Source organism: Chiloscyllium punctatum, chromosome 10 (assembly GCF_047496795.1).
Source record: "Chiloscyllium punctatum isolate Juve2018m chromosome 10, sChiPun1.3, whole genome shotgun sequence".
Taxonomy (NCBI): domain Eukaryota; kingdom Metazoa; phylum Chordata; class Chondrichthyes; order Orectolobiformes; family Hemiscylliidae; genus Chiloscyllium; species Chiloscyllium punctatum.
The window spans coordinates 116,003,652-116,022,716 of NC_092748.1; the positions used below are offsets into that span (position 1 = coordinate 116,003,652).

Here is a 19,065-nt window from a genome sequence, read left to right on the forward strand (position 1 = left end):
TTTTAATAAGATTAAATGAGAAACAGTTTCCCTGAAGGAGAGTCAGTGACCAATTGGCAAAAGAACTCCAGGCAGTGATTAAACCTTTCCACCTCTCTCTGCTCTTGTTTAATTGCATTCTAAACAGTTACATCTTTGACCATGTTTTCAGTTGTGGTGTTTACCCACATGATCACTGGTCAAATACCATCTTCTGCTATTTGCCACCTCCATTGGTTTGTAGTACTCAGTAAGTCTTTCTTTAAAGTAATTCACCTTCACCAGTCCTCTTTTAGTTTTGCATTGTATTAGGTTTATCTATTGATTAGTGGTAGAGGATACACCACTAGTTGTTGCATGTTCCGGGGTTTAAATGTTTCAGTAAGAATAGGGAAGGCGGTAAAAGAGAGGGAGGTGTGGCATTGTTGGTCAAGGAAGGATGTTTAATGAAGGATTTGTCTACTGAGGTACGAAACAGGAAAGGAAGGATCACCCTTGTTGGGTGTTTCCTATAGGCCTGTGAGAAGTTCCAGAGAGGTAGAGGAAAGGATTCCAAACATAATTTTGGATAGGAGTGAAAGTAACAGGGTAATTGTTATGAAGCTTTTTAACTTTCCACATATTGACTAGAAATGCTATAGTTCGAGTATTTTAGATGGGTCAATTTTTGTCCAATGTGTACACGAGGGTTTCCTGACACAGTATGTAGACGGGCTAACAAGAGGCAAGGCCACATTGGATTTGGTACTGGATAATGAACCAGGACAGGTGTTAGATTTGGAGGTAGGTGAGCACTTTGATGACAGTGACCACAATTCAGTTATGTTTACTTTAACGATAGAAAGAAATAGGTATTTACCGCAGAGCAAGAGTTATAGCTGGGGGAAAAGCAATTATGATGTGATGAGGCAAGATTTAGGATGCATAAGCTGGGGAAGGAAACTGCAGGGATGGGCACAATTGAAATGTGGAGCTTGATCAAGGAACAGCTACTGCGTGTCCTTGATAAGTACATAACTGTCAGGCAGAGAGGAAGTGGTAAAGCGAGGGAACCGTGGTTTACTAAAGAAGTTGAATCTGTTGTCAAGAGAAAGAAGGAGGCTTATGTAAAGTTGAGATGTGAAGGCTTAGGTAGGGCGTTTGAGAGTTACAAGTTAGCCAGGAAGGACCTAAAGAGAGAGTTAAGAAGAGCGAGGAGGGGACATGAAAAGTCTATGGTGGGTTGGATTAAGGGAAACCCTAAAGCTTTCTATAGGTGTGTCAGGAATAAAAGGATGACTAGGGTAAGGTTAGGGCCAGTCAAGGACAGTAGTGGGAAGTTGTGCATGGAGTCCAAGGAGATAGGAGAGGCACTAAATGAATATTTTTCTTTAGTATTCACACAGGAAAAAGATAATGATGTCGAGGATACAGGCTATTAGACTAGATGGGATTGAGGTTCATAAGGAGGTGTTAGCAATTCTGGAAAGTGTGAAGATAGATAAGTCTCCAAGAGCTAGGCTGAGAGGTGGCAAATGGAGTTTAATGTAGAAAAGTGTAAGGTGATTCACTTTGGAAGAGTAATGGGAATACAGAGTACTGTGCTAATGGTAAGATTCTTGGTGGTGTGGATGAGCAAAGAGATCTCGCTATCCATGCGCATAGATCGCTGAAAGCTGTCACCCAGGTTGATCGGGTTGTTAAGAAGGAGTATGGTGTATTAGCTTTTATTGGTAAAGTTTTGGAGCCATGAGGTCATGTTGCAGCTGTACAAAACTGGTGCGGCCACATTTGGAGTATTGTGTATAGTTCTGGTCGCCGCATTATAGGCAGGATGTGGAAGTATTGGAAAGGGTGCAGAGGAGATTCACCAGGATGTTGCCTGGTGTGGAGGGAAGGTCTTATGAGGAAAGGCTGAAGTACTTGAGAGGCTATTTTCATTAGAGAGAAGAAAGTTAAGAGGTGACTTAATAGAGACATACAATATGATCAGAGGATTAGCTAGAGTGGACTGTGAGAGCCTTTTTCCTTGGATGGTGATGGCAAGCACAAGGGGACATAGCTTTAAATTGAGGAGTGATAGATATAGGACAGATGTCAGAGATAGGTTCTTTACTCAGTGAGTAGTAAAGACTTGGAACGCCCTGCTTGCAACGGTAATAGATTCGCCAATTTCAAATGGTCATTAGATAAACATATGGTTGATAATACAGTAATGTACGTTAGATGGGCTTCAGATTGGTTTCACAGGTCGGCATAACATCAAGGGCCAAAGGGCCTGTACTGCACTTTAATGTTCTATGCACTGTGTAGAGCATCTACAGAATTGGTATTATCCTTCAATAACACAATAGTAGTATAGCTGGTTTGTCACATAAAGCGATTCCAATAGCATGAGTTCCTGAACCGGCTGAGGTTACCTTGAGGTACTCTACTCAAATCCCACCTGCTCCAAAGATGTGTCAGAATATAGTATATCTGAGCAGTTTGATTTGGATGTTGTGATGCAATGGTACTGTCTCTGCCTCTGAGCCATAATGCCCAGGTTCAAGTCCCATCTACTCCAGAGATGTGTCATAACATCTCTGAACAGATTGATTAGGAAAATATCAACAAGGCTCATTGCACAATATCAGTGAGTACAATACATTAGGTCAGGTATAATGGTTAGCACATAAGGCAATTGGTATAGATCCAACTGATCGTTCTGAAAACTCAAGCAGAACTCCTTCCTGTTGGTCTGTGACATCAATAGAATGGATGGAGCCAATTTACTTTGAACATTAACCTCTTCAGAGCCAATACCTTTTCGACAATATTAATCACTTATTTGTAAGAGGCATGGAGTCAAATTTTATTGACTCAGTATCTATGAAATGCCTTGGGATGCTTTGCTGTATCCAGGGTACTACATAAATGCTACCTGTTGTTGGTGTCCCACAGTGGAAATGAGTGGCAATTCCTGTGATTGATCTTCTTCTACTGACCTCAAGAAGCCCACAATCCTGTTGTAGCCCTAGTGGATTCAGGACAAGAAAGAAAATTGAGGTCCCCTGTTTATAATCCACTGACCTTTGCTTGAAAGTGTTGTGTGATTTAGTGAAAAGTGTTCAAATAATGTGGCAAGTGTGAAACTGTCCATTTTGGCAGGAAGAGTAATAAAAGTTTGCAGAGCACTGAGATGGAGAGGGATCTGGGTTTTCTTGTGTATGAACCTGTAAAGGTTTGCAGTCCCATACTGCAAATAATCAGGAAAACTATTGGAATGTTGTGGTTTATCACAAGGGGATAAAAGCAGGAAGGCTATACTTCAGTTATACAGGGCACAGGAGTATTATGTACAGTATTGGTCACATTATTTAAGGAAGGAAATACGTGTTCACAGGAAGTTTACTAAGTTAATACTTGGAATGGGGGGTTGTCCAATGGAGACAGACTAGACTTGTATCTACTCCAGTTAAGAAGAGTGAGAGGCAAGTTAGTTGAAATAAAATGGATCTTGGGGGTCTTGACTGGGTGTTTCCTTTATGGGAGAATCCAGATGCAGGGGCCACAGTTTAAAAATACGGGATTGCCCATTGAAGACAGAGATCAGGCTAAATTATTTCTGTCAGAGGGTTGTGAGTTTTTTAGAACTCTTACTGAAAGGGTGATGGAAGCAGAGTCCTTGAATATTTTTAAGGCAGAGATTCTTGATTAGCAAGAGGGAGGGTTGACGGGAAAGTAGTGTGATGGTGTTGTTACTATAAAAAGGTTGTTTTGTCCTGGGGTTTTTTTTGGAAAGAGGTTGTAAAGGCAATCTAGATGAATAGCTGCTGAAGATGATTTAAGTAAACAACTTAGGAGGCCTTTAGGTTTTGTTTAAAAGCTGGAACAATAGAAGCAGCTTGAATGCGAATGGTCAGCTCTCTCTCACCTGGTTTTTCTCAGCTGTCAGAAGCTACTTGGGGTCTCAGAAGATTTTCAAATCTTCAGAGAATGATTCTGAACTGCTACATTCTCTAGAATTTCTCTTGATTTTATTCCTTCTGGATTGGAGAACTGCACATAAGAATCTGTGTCGGAATTTGCCTTTCTGCTGAGGGGTATGTTTATGGGGTGTTATTATATTGGAGATGGTGAGGACTTCAGATGCTGGAAAGTCAGTCAATAAAATGTGGAGCTGGAAAAAACCCAACAGGTCAAGCAGCATCAGAGGAGCAGGAGAGTCAATGTTTTGGGCAAGACCCTTCATCAGAATTGGGGAAGGGGAAGGGGACTGAGAAATAAATAGGAGGGAGGGGTGGGGCTGGGGGCAAGGTAGGTGGAGTGGTGATAGATGGATAGGTAGGAGGTGATTGAGATTGGTCAATCGGAATTGTGGAGCAGATAGTTGGGAGGCAGATGGACAGGTTAGGTCAGGTCAAGGGATAGGGCAGAGAGGGAGAGCTAGACTTGGGATGAGGTGGGGGGGAGGTGGGGAGATTTGGAAGCTGGTGAATTTTATGTTGACGCCATAAGGCTGTAAGCTCCTGAAGTGGAAGATGAAGTATTCTTCCTCCAGTTTGCATCTGCCCTTATTTTGATGACAGAGGAGGTGCAGGAAGGTCATGTAATTGTTGAGTGGTAGGGGGAGTTGAAATGGCTAGCAACCAGAAGGTGGGGTTGATTGGAGCATGTAGGCCATTGATGTACTTTGAACCAGTCCCTGGGTTTGCATTTGATCTCTCAAATATAGAGGACACCATATGGGAAAACAACGGATGCAGTGAATCAGGTTAGAGGAAATGCACGTGAAGGTTATTAAATGCTGGTTATTAAATGCAGTTTAATTGGAACAGTTATTTAGTAATTGATACTGTATCTATCATTCAGTTAAGTTTTCCAATAATTAAGTTATTCTTAATACCTCTTTTTATAGTTCATATTTTAACTATAGTGTTTAAATAAATTGTGTTCTGCTTAACGTCGAGTAATTTGACCAGTTGCATTACATTTGCGACACATACTTCACATCTGTCTTCAACAATAAGAAAAGGTTATGATTAAGATTACCCTCTTACTACATTTTGACAGGGTCTGGTCTGGTCCATAGCAGTAGAGTTAACCAATAAGCCACGATTTTAATGAACAGTGGAACATAGTCAAAAGCTGAATGACCTACTTCTGTTCTTGATGTTCATCTGTTCATGTATACTATGAAAAAGTAGGAATAGCAACATTTGACAGGTAGATAAAATCAAAATACTGCAGATGTTGGAGACGTGAAATAAGGACAAAATGCTAGAGAAACTCAGCAGCATCTGTGGAGAGATGAACAGAGTTATGTTTCAAGCCTGGTAGGGTTCTTCATTGGAGTGTGCTGGATTCAAAACTTTAACACTATTTCTGTTTCCACAGTCACTGCCAGACCTGCTGAGTTTCTCCAGTACTTTGTGTTAGTTTGATCAAGCCTAACACAAGGCTGAAATGAGGAGGAATTTGTTCTTTCAAAAGATTGAGAGTCTTTAGAATTCCTTGCCACATAGCTGTGGGGCAGAGTTTTTGTGCATATTTAAGGCTGAAATAGATTCCTTATCAGTAGTGAATTGAAGGTTATGGGGAAAAGGGCAGGAAATTGGACACGAGGAATGTCAAATCAACCATGATCCTATTGAATGCTGAAGCGGCCTATTCCTGTTTCTATTTGTTACAGTCTTATGGTCTAAGAACAGGATGATCCAACTGTTAACTGTCCCATGGATACACAGAATGAGTGCAGACATAGAGTGGAAGCTTGCAGTTGAAACAATAGGAGGAGGATGATGTATACTCCGTTTTTACTATTTCTGCAGAGACCCAGGTTGTGTTCACCAGGAAGCTGGTGAGCGTGGTAACAGAAGAGCGGCAAGATGCTACTTTTGAAGTGGAGGTAAGCAATGAGTCAGCCGAGGTCCAGTGGATGAAGCAGGGAGTGGTTATCCAGTCCAGTCCAAAGTTCATTCTGCAGCAAGACGGCAGGACCAGGCGGCTAATCGTATGTGACACTGTGTTCTCTGACCGAGGGAATTACCGCTGTGAGACCCTGCATGACAGAACACAGGCCAAACTCATCATTGAACGTAAGTATAGACCTGGTTTAAGAAAAGCACAAAACAAAAGAGGGAGTTTTGATCTGTATCTACCCCTGTCCTGATCCTGTTGTTGGAGTGTTTGATGGAAACAATGTAGAGTAAGCTGTATTCTGTATCTAACCCTATGCTGTCCCTGTCTTTGGAAACAATGCAGAGGGTACTTTACCTTCAGTTTCGAAGTCTAGATGGAGCATAATCTTTGGTTTAAAAGAGTAGAGGAAGGTTCAACTTCAGTTTGAAAGAGTAGCAGAAGCTTCGCTTCCTGCCTAACTCCAACCTGTTCCTGTCCTGGGAATCTTTGGGGACCTTTATTCTATATCTAACCCTGTGCTGTCCTTGTTGTGGGAGCGTTTGATGGGAACCGTGTAGAGGAGCTTTACTCTATATCTAACCCCATGTATGGGTGTTTCTGTGGGTTTGGATGATGATTAAAACTGGTCTTTGTTGAGGGTGAGATCTTGAAGGTGAGATGAATTCAAAGGAACAAGGAACAAAGAACAGTACAGCACAGAAACTGTCCCTTTGGCCTTCCAAGACTGTGCAGACAGTTGTGGATAGTGAAGAGGATTGTCAAAGGATACAGCATGATATAGATCAGTTGGAGGCAGAAAAATGTTTAATCCTGGACAAATGTGAGGTGATGCATTTTGGAAAGTTAAGTACAGGGAGAAATTATACAGTGAATGGCAGAACCCTGAGCAGTATTTTGATATTTGGAGGGATCTTGGTGCATAAGGTTCACAGATCACTGAATGCAGCAGTGCAGGTAGATAAGGTAGCAAAAAAGGCCTATGACATGAAGGCCTATGACATGAAGTAACCATGGGGAATGGCCTCAACTGGGACCTTGGGTTCATGTCACACTACAGGTGACCCCATTGCACTATACACACACAGACACTCCTACACACACACACACACACACACAGACACTCCTACACACACACACACACACACAGACACTCCTACACACACACACACACACACAGACACTCCTACACACACACACACACACACACTCTCACAGACACTCATAACCCCTCCCTCACACACACACAAACACACCCACATGCACATATAAATTTCTGGGGTGAATTTGTACTTGCAAAATTACATTTTACTTTGCTCAAAAACTGCATGACTCCATGTATGATTCTGTAAATCCGTTTTTTATACTAGAATCCGTCTGACCATTGGGGCACATACAGTCTCACACAGGGCAGCTCACACCTTCATTGCATTATCTGGGCTGACGTGACACCAATAGCTAAAGTTCACTTGAGAATGTAACTTTTAAAAAAGTTTTGTGATTTACATATGAAAGAACTGAAACCAACATGGTCATTCTAAAGGATGAGAGACTTAAGAAACGATCCAGGTCATTTTTAATATATAATTTCAGTTATATCACACTGTAAACTTATGCTATAAATTCTATTCTATAAATACGATGATATACTCCACAACCACCTGGTGAAGGAGCAGCACTCGAAAAGCTAGTGCCTCCAAATAAACCTGTTGGAGTATAATCTTGTGTTGTGTGATTTTTAACTTCCTATTCATCCGGGTGCTTCTTGAATGCTGCTATTGTGTCTGCTTCCACCACCTCCTCTGGCAGCACGTTCCAGGCATTCACCACCCTTTGTGCCTCGCACATCTGTATCCCCCAGTAATTGACCCTTCCACCCTGAGAAAAACTTCTTTCCAATCTGTCCATACTGTTCCCAATCTTATAAACTTCTTTAGGTCACCCCTCAACCTCCTGCTTTCCAGTGAAAACAAACCCAGTTTATCCAACCTTTCTTCATAGCTAAAATCCTCCATACCCAGCAACATCCTGGTAAATCTTTTCTGTACGCTCTCCAAAGCATCCACAGCCTTTTGCTGTATGGTGCCCAGAATTGTGCGCAACATTCCAAGTGTGGCCTAACTAAAGTTCTATAAATCCACAGCATAATTTACCTATCCTTATACTCAATGCCCTTTTCAATGAAGGCAAGCATGTCATAGTTGAGAGTGTAGTGCTGGAAAAGCAGCAGTGTAAAAACAATGACTGCAGATGCTGGAAACCAGATTCTGGATTAGTGGTGCTGGAAGAGCACAGCAGTTCAGGCAGCATCCGAGAAGCAATAAAATCAACGTTTCGGGCAAAAGCCCTTCAGCAGGAATACAGACAGAGAGCCTGAAGGGTGGAAAGATAAGTGAGAGGAGGGTGGGGGTGGGGAAAAAGGAGCATAGAGTACAATAGATGAGTGGGAGAGGGGATGAAGGTGATAGGTCGGGGGGGGGGGTGGAGGGTGGAGTGGATAGGTGGAAAAGAAGATAGGCAGGTAGGACAAGTCATGGGGACAGTGCTGAGCTGGAAGTTTGGAACTGGGGTGAGGTGGGGGAAGGGGAAATGAGGAAACTGTTGAAGTCCACATTGATGCTCTGGGGTTGAAGTGTTCTGAGGCGGAAGATGAGGGAGCGTCTGGTGGTGAGGGAGCGGCGGTGAAGGAGGGCCAGGACCTCCATGTCCTCGGCAGAGTGGGAGGGAGAGTTGAAATGTTGGGCCACGGGGCGGTGTGGTTGATTGGTGCGGTTGTCCCGGAGATGTTCCCTAAAGCGCTCTGCTAGGAGGCGTCCAGTCTCCCCAATGTAGAGGAGACCGCATCAGGAACAATGGATACAGTAAATGATATTGGTGGATGTGCAGGTAAAACTTTGGATGCGGAAGACTCTTTAAGGGCCTTGGATGGAGGTGAGGGAGGAGGCGCAGGTTTTGCAGTTCCTGCAGTGGCAGGGAAAGGTGCCAGGATGGGAGGGTGGGTTGTTTGGGGGCATGGACCTGACCAGGTAGTCACGGAGGGAATGGTCTTTGCGGAAGGCGGAAAGGGGTGGGAAGGGAAATATATCCCTGGTGATGGGGTCCATTTGGAGGTGGCTGAAATGTCGGTGGATGATTTGGTTTATGCGAAGGTTGGTAGGGTGGTAGGTGAGCACTTGGGGTGTTCTGTTCTTGTTACGGTTGGAGGGGGTGGGGTCTGAGGGCGAAGATGCGGGATGTGGACGAGATGCGTTGGAGGGCATCTTTCAGCACGTGGGAAGGGAAATTGCGGTCTCTAAAGAAGGAGGCCATCTGGTGTGTTCTGTGGTGGAACTGGTCCTCCTGGGAGCAGATACAGTGGAGGCGGAGGAATTGGGAATATGGGATGGCATTTTTGCAGGAGGTAGGGTGGGAAGAGGTGAAAAGCAGCAGGTCAGGTAGCATCCAAGCAGCAGGAGAATCAACATTTCCGGCATAAGCCCTTCTTGTCATAGGCCTTTTTTGCTCCCTTATCTGCCTGCACTGCTGCATTCAGTGATCTGTGAACTGACATACCAAGATCCCTCCAAATATAAGGATTCTGCTATTCACTGCATAATTTCCGCCTGTACTTAACCATCCAAAATGCATCACCTCACACTTGTCCAGGATTAAACATTTTTCTGCCCATGCCTCCAACTGACAATCCTCCTCATTATCCACAACTCCAATCTTTGTATCATCCACAAACTTACTGATTAGACCAGTCACATTTCCTCCAAATCATTTATGTAGACAAGGAACAGCAGCGGTCCCAGCACTGATCCCTGTGGAACACCACTAGTCACAACCCTCCATTATGAAAAGTATCCTTCCACCATTACCCTCTATCTTCTATGATTAAGCCAGTTCTGTATCCATCTTGCCAGTTCACCCCGATACCATGTGACTTCACCTTTTGTATCAGTCTGTCAAGAAGGACCTTGTCAAAGGCTTTACTGAAGTCCATGTAGACAACATCAAACACTTTTCCCTCAATCAACTTTATCATATTTGCAGGAAAGGAGGTGACAGTAGAATGGGAGTGCGAAACTGATACTGCAATGCTGTATTTGGCTGAAACAGTTAAAATAACCCTGACTCTGTTCCTGTGATTGCAGCTCGAAGGATATCAGTGAGGAAGCCTCTGGAGGACATGGAGATCTTTGAGAAAGAAGCAGTCACCTTCCAGGTGGAATTATCCCACGTGGACGTTGATGGCATGTGGATCAAGGATGGAATACGAGTGAAGCCCAACAACAACCGGCGGATCAGCTGCACAGGAAAAGTCCATAGCCTCACACTGTCCGCACTGACACTCGAGGACTCAGGCACTGTCACATTTCAGGCCGACAATGTCCGCAGCACCTCACGGATAACAGTCAGAGGTCAGATTCCCACAACTTGCTCCTAGCCCTCATCACCAACCACCTCTAGGCCCCCGCACTGGCCATGTCCACGCATCACCTGGGTCAGATTCACAGCCACACCACATCAGAATTAGGCTATTCAGCCCATCAATTCCACTATTCAATGAGATCATGGCTGATCTGATAATCATCAATTTCACTTTTCTGCCTTTTCCCCAGAACCTGAGATTCCCTTACTAATTAAAAATCTGTCTATATTAGCCATGAATATATATAATGTCCCAGCTTTGGTAGCCCTCTGAGGTAAAGAATTCCATAATCCACTACTTTCTGAGGAAAGACATTCCTGTCTCTATCTTAAATGAGTGACCACTTATTCTGAGATAATGCCCTCTGTTCCTAGACTGGTTTTGGATTGGCAGAAATTACGGAGATGGGGAAGGAGTAGGGACTCAAGGTGGTTACAGATAGTAAGAGTTGTAGGGGCTGGAAGAGGTTTTGGGTAGTGAGGGATGTAGGGGCTGGAAGAGGTTACAGCGTTAGGGAGGGATGCAGGCACTAGAGGAGCATATCGAGATAGGGAGGGGAATAGGGGCTCGAAGAGAAGAGAATTAAGGAATGACTTAGGGACTAGAGGAGGATACAGAGATGGGGAGGGATGTAGGGACATTGTAGCGGTTTCCAATTAGAAAGAGTTTATTGATTGATGTAAACCCTTTGTTTTAAATAACCTGTGTTAAATTTCCACTTTGCCTATTCTTCTCTCGGATGACAGTTGTTTTCCCAAGAAATGGAAATTGCGGTTGCAATATTATTTGAAACTTACTTTGGCCATGTTTTCAGTTCTGTGCATTGTTCTGGACTGTGTTTTGCAAAAACGATTTGGGTGCATTGGACAAGGGGCCAAAATGATTTAGAAAATGATGCGAGCACCAAGATTGTATCAACTGGGAGAGGCTGAACAGGCTGGGTGTCTTTTCCCTCAAAGAGAGAGGCTGAGGGGTGACACAATGAACGTGTTGCGTAGGCTAGGAATCGAGAGAGACGTTTGCACTTGGGGGAGGGATCACAACAAGGGGACATTAACATCAATACCTTTCTAAGAAACCCAGTCAGGTTTTTGGGAGAAAAATCTTTGCGAAGAGAGAATGTGGAATTCGCTCTGCAGATAATTTTTTTTCCAATTCATTCAAAGGTATGAGTATCACCGCCTGTGCCAACATTTATTTTCCATCCTAATTGTCCTTCAGTGACTTGCTCAACCAGTTTAGAGGGCGGTTAAAAGTCAACCATCTTGCTGTGTCTGTGGAGTCCCATGTAGAGAGAAAAAAAACTGCAGATGCTGGAATTCAAGGTAGGCAAGCAAGAGGCTGGGAGAACACAGCAAGTCAGGCAGCATCAGGAGGTGGGGAAGAAGTCAATGTTTTGGGTATAACCCTTCTTCAGCACTGGGGGTAGGTGTAAGGGGCGCTGCAGATAAAGAGGCTGGGAGGGGCAAGGAGGTGAGGTGGAGATAAGTGGAGACAGGTTGAGGGTATGACCTTATCCCACTTAGGCAGCCTACAACCCAGAAAAATCCACATTGAGTTCTCCAATTTCAAATAACCTACCTTCCCAACCCCTCCCTCTCCCTTCCATTCCTCTCAGTCACCTACCAGATTCAGCCCTCCCATCAACTAATCAGGTCACCTATCCCCACCTCACCACCCTGCCCCAGCCCCTTTATCTGCAGCTCCCCTTACACCCACCCCCAGTCCTGAAGAAGAGTGATACCCAAAATGTTGATTTCTCCACCTCCTGATGCTGCCTGGAGTCATGTGTAGGTCAGACTGTAAGAATCAGAAAATTTCCTTCCCTAACTGGACATTAGTGGCCCAGGTAGATTGTTACAACAATTGACAATTGTAACTGGGTGCTGTTAGAGCAGCTTTTAACTCCAACGTTTTGTTAAATTCATATTTCACCACCTACCATGGCAGGATTCAAACCCATGTCTCCAGATCTTTAACCTGGGGTTTTACAAGAACAAGTAATATCATGTTGAGGTTGGACAGGACATTGATGAGGCCTCTTCTGGCTTACTGTGTGCATTTCTGGGCACCCTGTCAGACAAAGGATATTATTAAACTAGAGAAGGTTCAGGAAAAAAATTACCAGGATGGTGCCAGGAACTGAGGTTTTGAGTTATAACTATAGGTTGGGACTTATTTCACTGGAGCATTGGAGGTTGAGGTTTATAAAATCATAGGGGAGCATAGTTAAGGTGAATAGCAAAGGTATTTTCCCTAAGATGGGCGAGTTCAAAACTAGAGGGCATATTTTTAAGGCGAGAGGAGAAAGATTTTAAAGAAAACATGAGGGGCAACTTCTTTTTTTACATAGAGAGTGGTTAGTATGTGGAATGAACTGTCAGAAGAACTGGTGAATGCAGGTACAATTACAATGTTTAAAAGGCATTTGGATATGTACATGTTTCGGAAGGTTTGGTCGGATATGGGCCGAACACAGGCAAGTGGGGCTAGTTTAGTTTGGAAATGTGGTCATCACAGACTAGTTGGACCAAAAGGTCTGTTTCCATGTCGTATGACTCCCTGAATACAGTGCTCTTCTACACCAGAAGATATGTTTCTGTGTGAATGTGTCTATGTTTCTGATCATGAGTATGTGTGCAGATGAGTTTGTGTGTATGCACATATGTATATCTGTGTCTCTGTGTCAGTGTGTGTGAGTAAGAGATTGAGCATCTACATGAGGGTGTGCTTGTATCTGTGTGTGCCTATGTGAGCGTGTGTGTCTCCATCTATGTGTATCTCTGGGTTTGAGAGATTTGGGTGATGAGAGGTATATTTTCTCAGTGAGTAGACACTTTACAATCTGTTGTAAAGAGTTCTGGATTGGGACAGACCTGAGTAGGAATTGTGCGGGAAGTGTTTGGATTGTCTCAGGCTGTTCGTCCTTCCTGATCAGCTGTTGTCACCTGCCATGTTGTTCTCTCACCCAGTGTTGTGGCTGTACTATTTCAGAACCCCCAGTCACATTCCTGAAGGAGCTAAAAGATCTGCGGGTTCCAGAAACTACTGCCATCACCTTGGAATGTGAGCTGTCCCGGCCCAATGTAGAGGTCATCTGGTATAAGGTAAGTAGGCTCAGTTAGCTGGTTCATTGGTTTACAAAGCAGTGTGATGCCAACAGTGTGGGTTCAATTCCCATCACCGGTTTGAGGTAACCATGAAGGACTGTCCTTCTCAACTTCTTCCCTCACCTGAGGTCTGGTAGCCTTTAGGCTAATCACCACCAGTCACTTCTCTGGAATGAGAAAGCAGCCCCTCTGATCTGGTAAGACTATGGCGACACAACAACAAAATAAAGGAGGAAGTGAACATTCAGTGGATTCACTGGCTCACCCAATGATAATAGGTATTGTTAGGTGAACCACATTTGTTTGATGTGTTTCTGTCAGCCTTTCCTGAAGGTATGAGCTGGGTTACGAGGCCAGGGATGCCAAACACCCTACATCTCTGGCCAATAACCAACAACTACATGCTTAACTTGCAGAGCATAAGACTTGGTGTATCTTGCTTTGGTCAGATTCCCAAGTAATTGACAGTGTTCACTTCTGGACACTGAACCTCAGCAAATCCCATAATCGTGTTTAATCTGTGTAGGATGTGGACATCACTGCCAAGACCAACATTAATTGGTCATCCCTAACTACCTTTGAACTGATAGATTCTCTTTGCCAAATCAGAAGATGGTTAAGATTTAATGACATTCCTGATTACTAGAATGTTTTATGGGGACACTGCAGAGGAAGCTTTACTCTGTGACCAACCCCATATTGTTTCTGTCCTGGGAGTGTTTGATGGGGACAGTTTTAGAGGAACTTTACTCTGTATCTAACCTCGTTGTGCTACCTCTCTCGTTATTCATTGTACTTTACCTGAACAGGACGACTTGGAAATGAAACCCAATAAAAACGTCCGGATTTACTCAATGGGGAGGAAGCGGATTGCTCAGTTGGGCAAGTGTGGAGTTCAAGATTCTGGAACTTATTCCTGTGACGCGGGTGAATGCAAAACCTCGGGCAAGCTGGAGGTGTTTGGTAATTGCCACAATTTGGCCTTGTGTTCATGATCTGAAGCTCTGGAAATTAGTTTGATTAGAATTCACAATCTTCCTTTGAAGCTTTAATATGTTTCTCATTTTAGGGTCAACCAGTTTTTGAGTCCAGAAAATCTCTACGTTTTGTTTGATATCAGTAGCCTTCATCTTACAGCAGACCCAAACGGAGTTTATAAATTTCAGAAACAAAAACAGAAGTTGCTGGAAAAGTTCAGCAGGTCTGGTAATATCTGTTCAGAGTTGATGTTTTGGGTCTGGTGACCCTTCTTCAGTTCTGAGGAAGTGTCACAGACCTGAAATGTTAACTCTAATTTCTCTTCAGGTCTTCAGATGCTGCCAGACCCCTGCTCAGCTTTTCTAGCAACTTCTGTTTTTGTTTCTAGTTTACTGAAAAGTGTCTGCTGCCGTTATTTTGAAGATTACGTGTTACTGAGGATTATATCTACAATAAATGCCGTTAGTTACAAATCCTATCAGATCGAATGGATCGGTTGGAACGACAGTTACAGGCAGTGAAGAATTTACAAGAGCAAGGGGGTGTGAAAGGTGGCAGTTATAGGAAGGGAGAAAAGTCGCAGATACAGTCACATAGATGGGTTAACTCCAGGAAAGGTAAGAAGGTAGTGCAGGAGTCTTCTGTGGCTATCCCCATTTCAAATAAGTATGCTGTTTTGGAAAATGTAGGGGTGATGGATTCTCAAGGGAATGTTGCACGAACGGCCAAGTTTCTGGTATCAAGATTGGCTCTAATGCAATGACGGATATGTCGGGTTCCAAGAGTTCAATTGTGTTCGGGGACTCTCTAGTCAGAGGTATAGACAGACGTTTCTGTGGTTAGCAGCGAAAAATCAGTAAAGTGTGTTGCCTCCCTGGTGCCAGGATCAAGGATGTCTCAGAGAGGGTGCAGAATGTTCTCAATGGGTAGAGAGCCCAGCAGGAGGTCATTGTACACATTGGAACCAATGACGTGGGAAGGGAAAAGAATGAGATTCTGAAGGGAGAATATAGAGAGTTAGGCAGGAATTTAAAAAGGAGGTCCTCAAGAGTGGTAATATCCAGATTACTCCCGGTGCTACAAGCTAGTGAGGGTAGGAATAAGAGGATAGAGCAGATGAATGCATGGCTGAGGAGCTGGTGTATGGGAGAAGGATTCGCATTTTTGAGTCATTGGAATCTCTTCTGGGGTAGAAGTGACCTGTGCAAGAAGGACGAATTGCACCTGAATTGAAAGGGGGCTAATTTACTGTCAGGGAAATTTGCTAGAGCTGCTCAGGAGGATTTAAACTGGTGAGGTGGTGGGTTGGGACCCAGGGAGATAGTGGGGAAAGAGATCAATCTGAGACTGGTACAGTTGAGAAAAGAAGTGAGAACAAGGGATAGAATGTACATGTATTTGGAAAGGCAAGAACTGATTAGGGATAGTCAGCATGGCTTTGTGCGTGGGAAATCATGTCTCACAAACTTGACTGAGTTTTTTGAAGAAGCAACAAAGAGGATTGATGAGGGCAGAGCTGTAGACGTGATATATATGGATTTAAGTAAGGCGTTCGATAAGGTTCCCCATGGGAGATTGGTTAGTAAGGTTAGATCTCACGGAATACAGGGAGAGCTAGCCATTTGGATGCAGAATTGGCTAGAAGGTAAAAGACAGAGGGTGGTAGTGGAGGGTTGTTTTTCAGAGTGGAGGCCTGTGAACAGTGGAGTGGTGCCAGGTCCACTACTTTTCATCATTTATATAAATGATTTGGATGTGAGCATAAGAGGTACAGTTAGTAAGTTTGTAGATGAGACCAAAATTGGAGGTGTAGTGGACAGCAAAGAAGGTTACCTCAGATTGCAACGGGATCTTGATCAGATGGGCCGATGGGTTGAGGAATGGCAGAAGGAGTTTAATTCAGATAAATGCAAGGTGCTGCATTTTGGGAAAGCAAATCAGAACAGTACTTGTACACGTAATGGTAAGGTCCCGGGGAGTGTTGCTGAACAAAGAGACCTTGTCGTGCAGGTTCATAGCTCCTTGAAGGTAGAGTTGCAGGTAGATAGGATAGTGAAGATGGCATTTAGTATGCTTTTCTTTATTGGTCAGATATTGAGTACATGATTGGAAAATCATGTTGCAGCTGTACGGGACATTAATTGGGCGACTGTTGAAATATTGCGTGCAATTCCGGTTTCCTTCCTAATGGTAGGATGTTATGAAGCTTGCAAGAGTTCAGAAAAGATTTACAAGGATGTTGCCAGGTTTGGAGGATTTGAGCTATAGGGAGAGGTTGAATAGGCTGGTGCTGTTTTCCCTGGAGGTTTGGAGACTGAGGAGTGACCTTCCAGAGGTTTATAAAATCATGAGTGGCATAGAAAGGATAAATAGAAAACGTCTTTTCCCTGGGGTTGGGGAGTCCAGAACTAGAGGGCATAGGTTCAGGGTGAGAGGGAAAAGATATATAAGGGACCTAAGGGGCAATTTTTCACACAGAGAGTGGTATGTGTATGGAATGATTTGCCAAAGGAAGTGGTGGAGGCTAGTACAATTGCAGCATTTAAAAGGCATTTAGGTGTGTCTGTGTGTAGGAAGGGTTTGGAAGGATATGGGCTAGGTGTTGGCAAGCAGGACTAGATTGAGTTGGGATATCTGGTTGGCATGAACGAGTTTGACCGAAGGATCTGTTTTCATGCTATACATCTCTCTGACTCTCTTTGAGAAGGGGTGTTAGAACAAAGAACTATATAGCACGGTAACAGGCCCTTCAGCCTACCAAACCTGCAACACATGGCACCTTTCTGAGCTAAAACCCTTTAGCCTCTACTCCATCCTTATCTCTCTATTCCCTGCCTATTTATGTATCTGTCAAGATATCACTTAAACATCACTATGGTACCTGATTCTCCTCTGGCAATGCATTCCCAAGTACTTTCCACCCTCTGTGTAAAGAACCTGCCTCTCACATCTCCTGTAAGCTTTCTCCCTTTTACCTTAAAACTCCATACTCTAATAATTGACATTTCTACCGTAGAGAAAAGATTCAACTATGCATTGAATCTCAAGTTTTGTAAACTTCTACCAGGTTGCCTCTCAGCCTGCAACATTCATGTTAGAACAAGCCAAATTTGACCAAAGTTTCCTCATAGCTAATACCCTCCAAACAAGGCATCATCCTGGTAAACCTTCTCTGTACCCTCACAATGTTCTGGTAGTGTGGTGACTAGAATTATGCGCAATATTCCAAATGTGGCCTAACTAAAGTTCTATAGAGCCGCAACATGATTGACCAAATTTTATACTCTGTGCCTTGACCAGTGAAGGCAAACATGCCATATGCCTTCTTGACCAACTCTCAGGGAACTGGATCTGTATGCCTAGATCCCTCTATGTTAATGGCTCTAAGACTTCTGCCATTTGCTATATGCTTCCATCCTGCATTCGATCTTCCAAAATGCATCACCTTGTATTTGTCCAGATTAAATTCCACCACCATGTATCCAGCCAAACCTCCAGTCTATCTATATCCTGTTGTATCACCTGACAATCCTCTTTGTTATTTGCAGCTACCCCAAACTTTGGGTCATCTGCCAACTTACTAATCAGACCACCTACAATCTCCAATTCATTCATGTATATGACAAACAGGGCTCCCTGCACTGGTCCCTGAGGAACACCACTGGTCACAGATCTCCAGTCAGAAAAACACCTTTCCATCATTACTCTGTCTTCTTTGACTAAGACCAAGATTCCATCTTATCAGATCACCGAGGATCGCATATGACTTCACCTTTTATATCAGCCCATCATGAGGGACCTTGTCAAAGACGTTGCTAAAGTGCATCTATACAACATCTGCTCTCCTGCCCTCAAACATTGTCACTTCCTCAAAAACTTCAGTCAAGTTTGTGACTCATGACCTCACCCAGACAAAGCTGATAAGTCCATACATTTCCAAATGTGAGTAAATCCTATCCCTAAGAAACTGCTCCAATAGTTTTCCTTACTGCTGATGCAAGGTAGTAGTGTGTAATTTCCCAGATTATTCCTGTTGCCCATCTTAATCAAATGAAGGACATTGGCTATTCCCCAGTCCTCTGGCTCCTCTCCTGTGACTAAAGAAGATGTAAATATTTTGTACAAGGCCCCAGCAATTTCCTCACCTGCCTCTGTCTGTATTCTAGATAGATCCCATCAGGTCTTGGGGATTTGTCTACCTTAATGCTTCTTCACAACACCAGGTTACAGTCCAACAGGTTTATTTGGAAGTACTAGCTTTCGGAGCACTATTTCTTCATCAGGTAGCTGTGGAGCAGAATCATAAGACATGAAATTTATAGCGAATATGTCATGCAACTGAAACGATATATTGAACAAACCTAGATTGCTGTTAAGTCTTTCATTTTATAGAAAGAGTTGCAGGTTTCAGATCATTAGTATGTAAATCCCAGAAACCGTAATGACCTCCTCAAAAAACAGACGTCAGGTATAACCAGTAGGATGCCCTTTGTTATCCAGTACTTCCCAGGAGCAGAGAAACTACGCCATGTTCTTCCCAGCCTGCAACACATTATTGATGAGGATGAGCACCTCACCAAGACCTTCCCTATACCACCACTTCTCACCTTTAAAGAACCGTCAAACCTTAAGCAGACCATTATTCGCAGCAAACTGCCCGGCCTTCAGGACCACATCGACCGCAATACCGTACAACCCTGTCAT

The 19,065-nt window shown here is 43.6% G+C and overlaps 1 protein-coding gene across 4 annotated transcripts in view; it reads left to right on the forward strand.

The window, feature by feature from the left end:
• The window catches only part of LOC140482474 (obscurin-like), a 322,475-nt gene that overhangs the window by 247,584 nt on the left and 55,826 nt on the right, over positions 1 to 19,065 (forward strand). For all 4 annotated transcript variants that reach the window (XM_072580002.1, XM_072580005.1, XM_072580003.1 and 1 more), the window contains 4 exons: positions 5,772 to 6,038; positions 9,996 to 10,262; positions 13,268 to 13,380; positions 14,193 to 14,346. In XM_072580002.1, the coding sequence (XP_072436103.1) occupies positions 5,772 to 6,038; positions 9,996 to 10,262; positions 13,268 to 13,380; positions 14,193 to 14,346 (801 nt within the window). The remainder of the gene's footprint in view (positions 1 to 5,771; positions 6,039 to 9,995; positions 10,263 to 13,267; positions 13,381 to 14,192; positions 14,347 to 19,065) is intronic.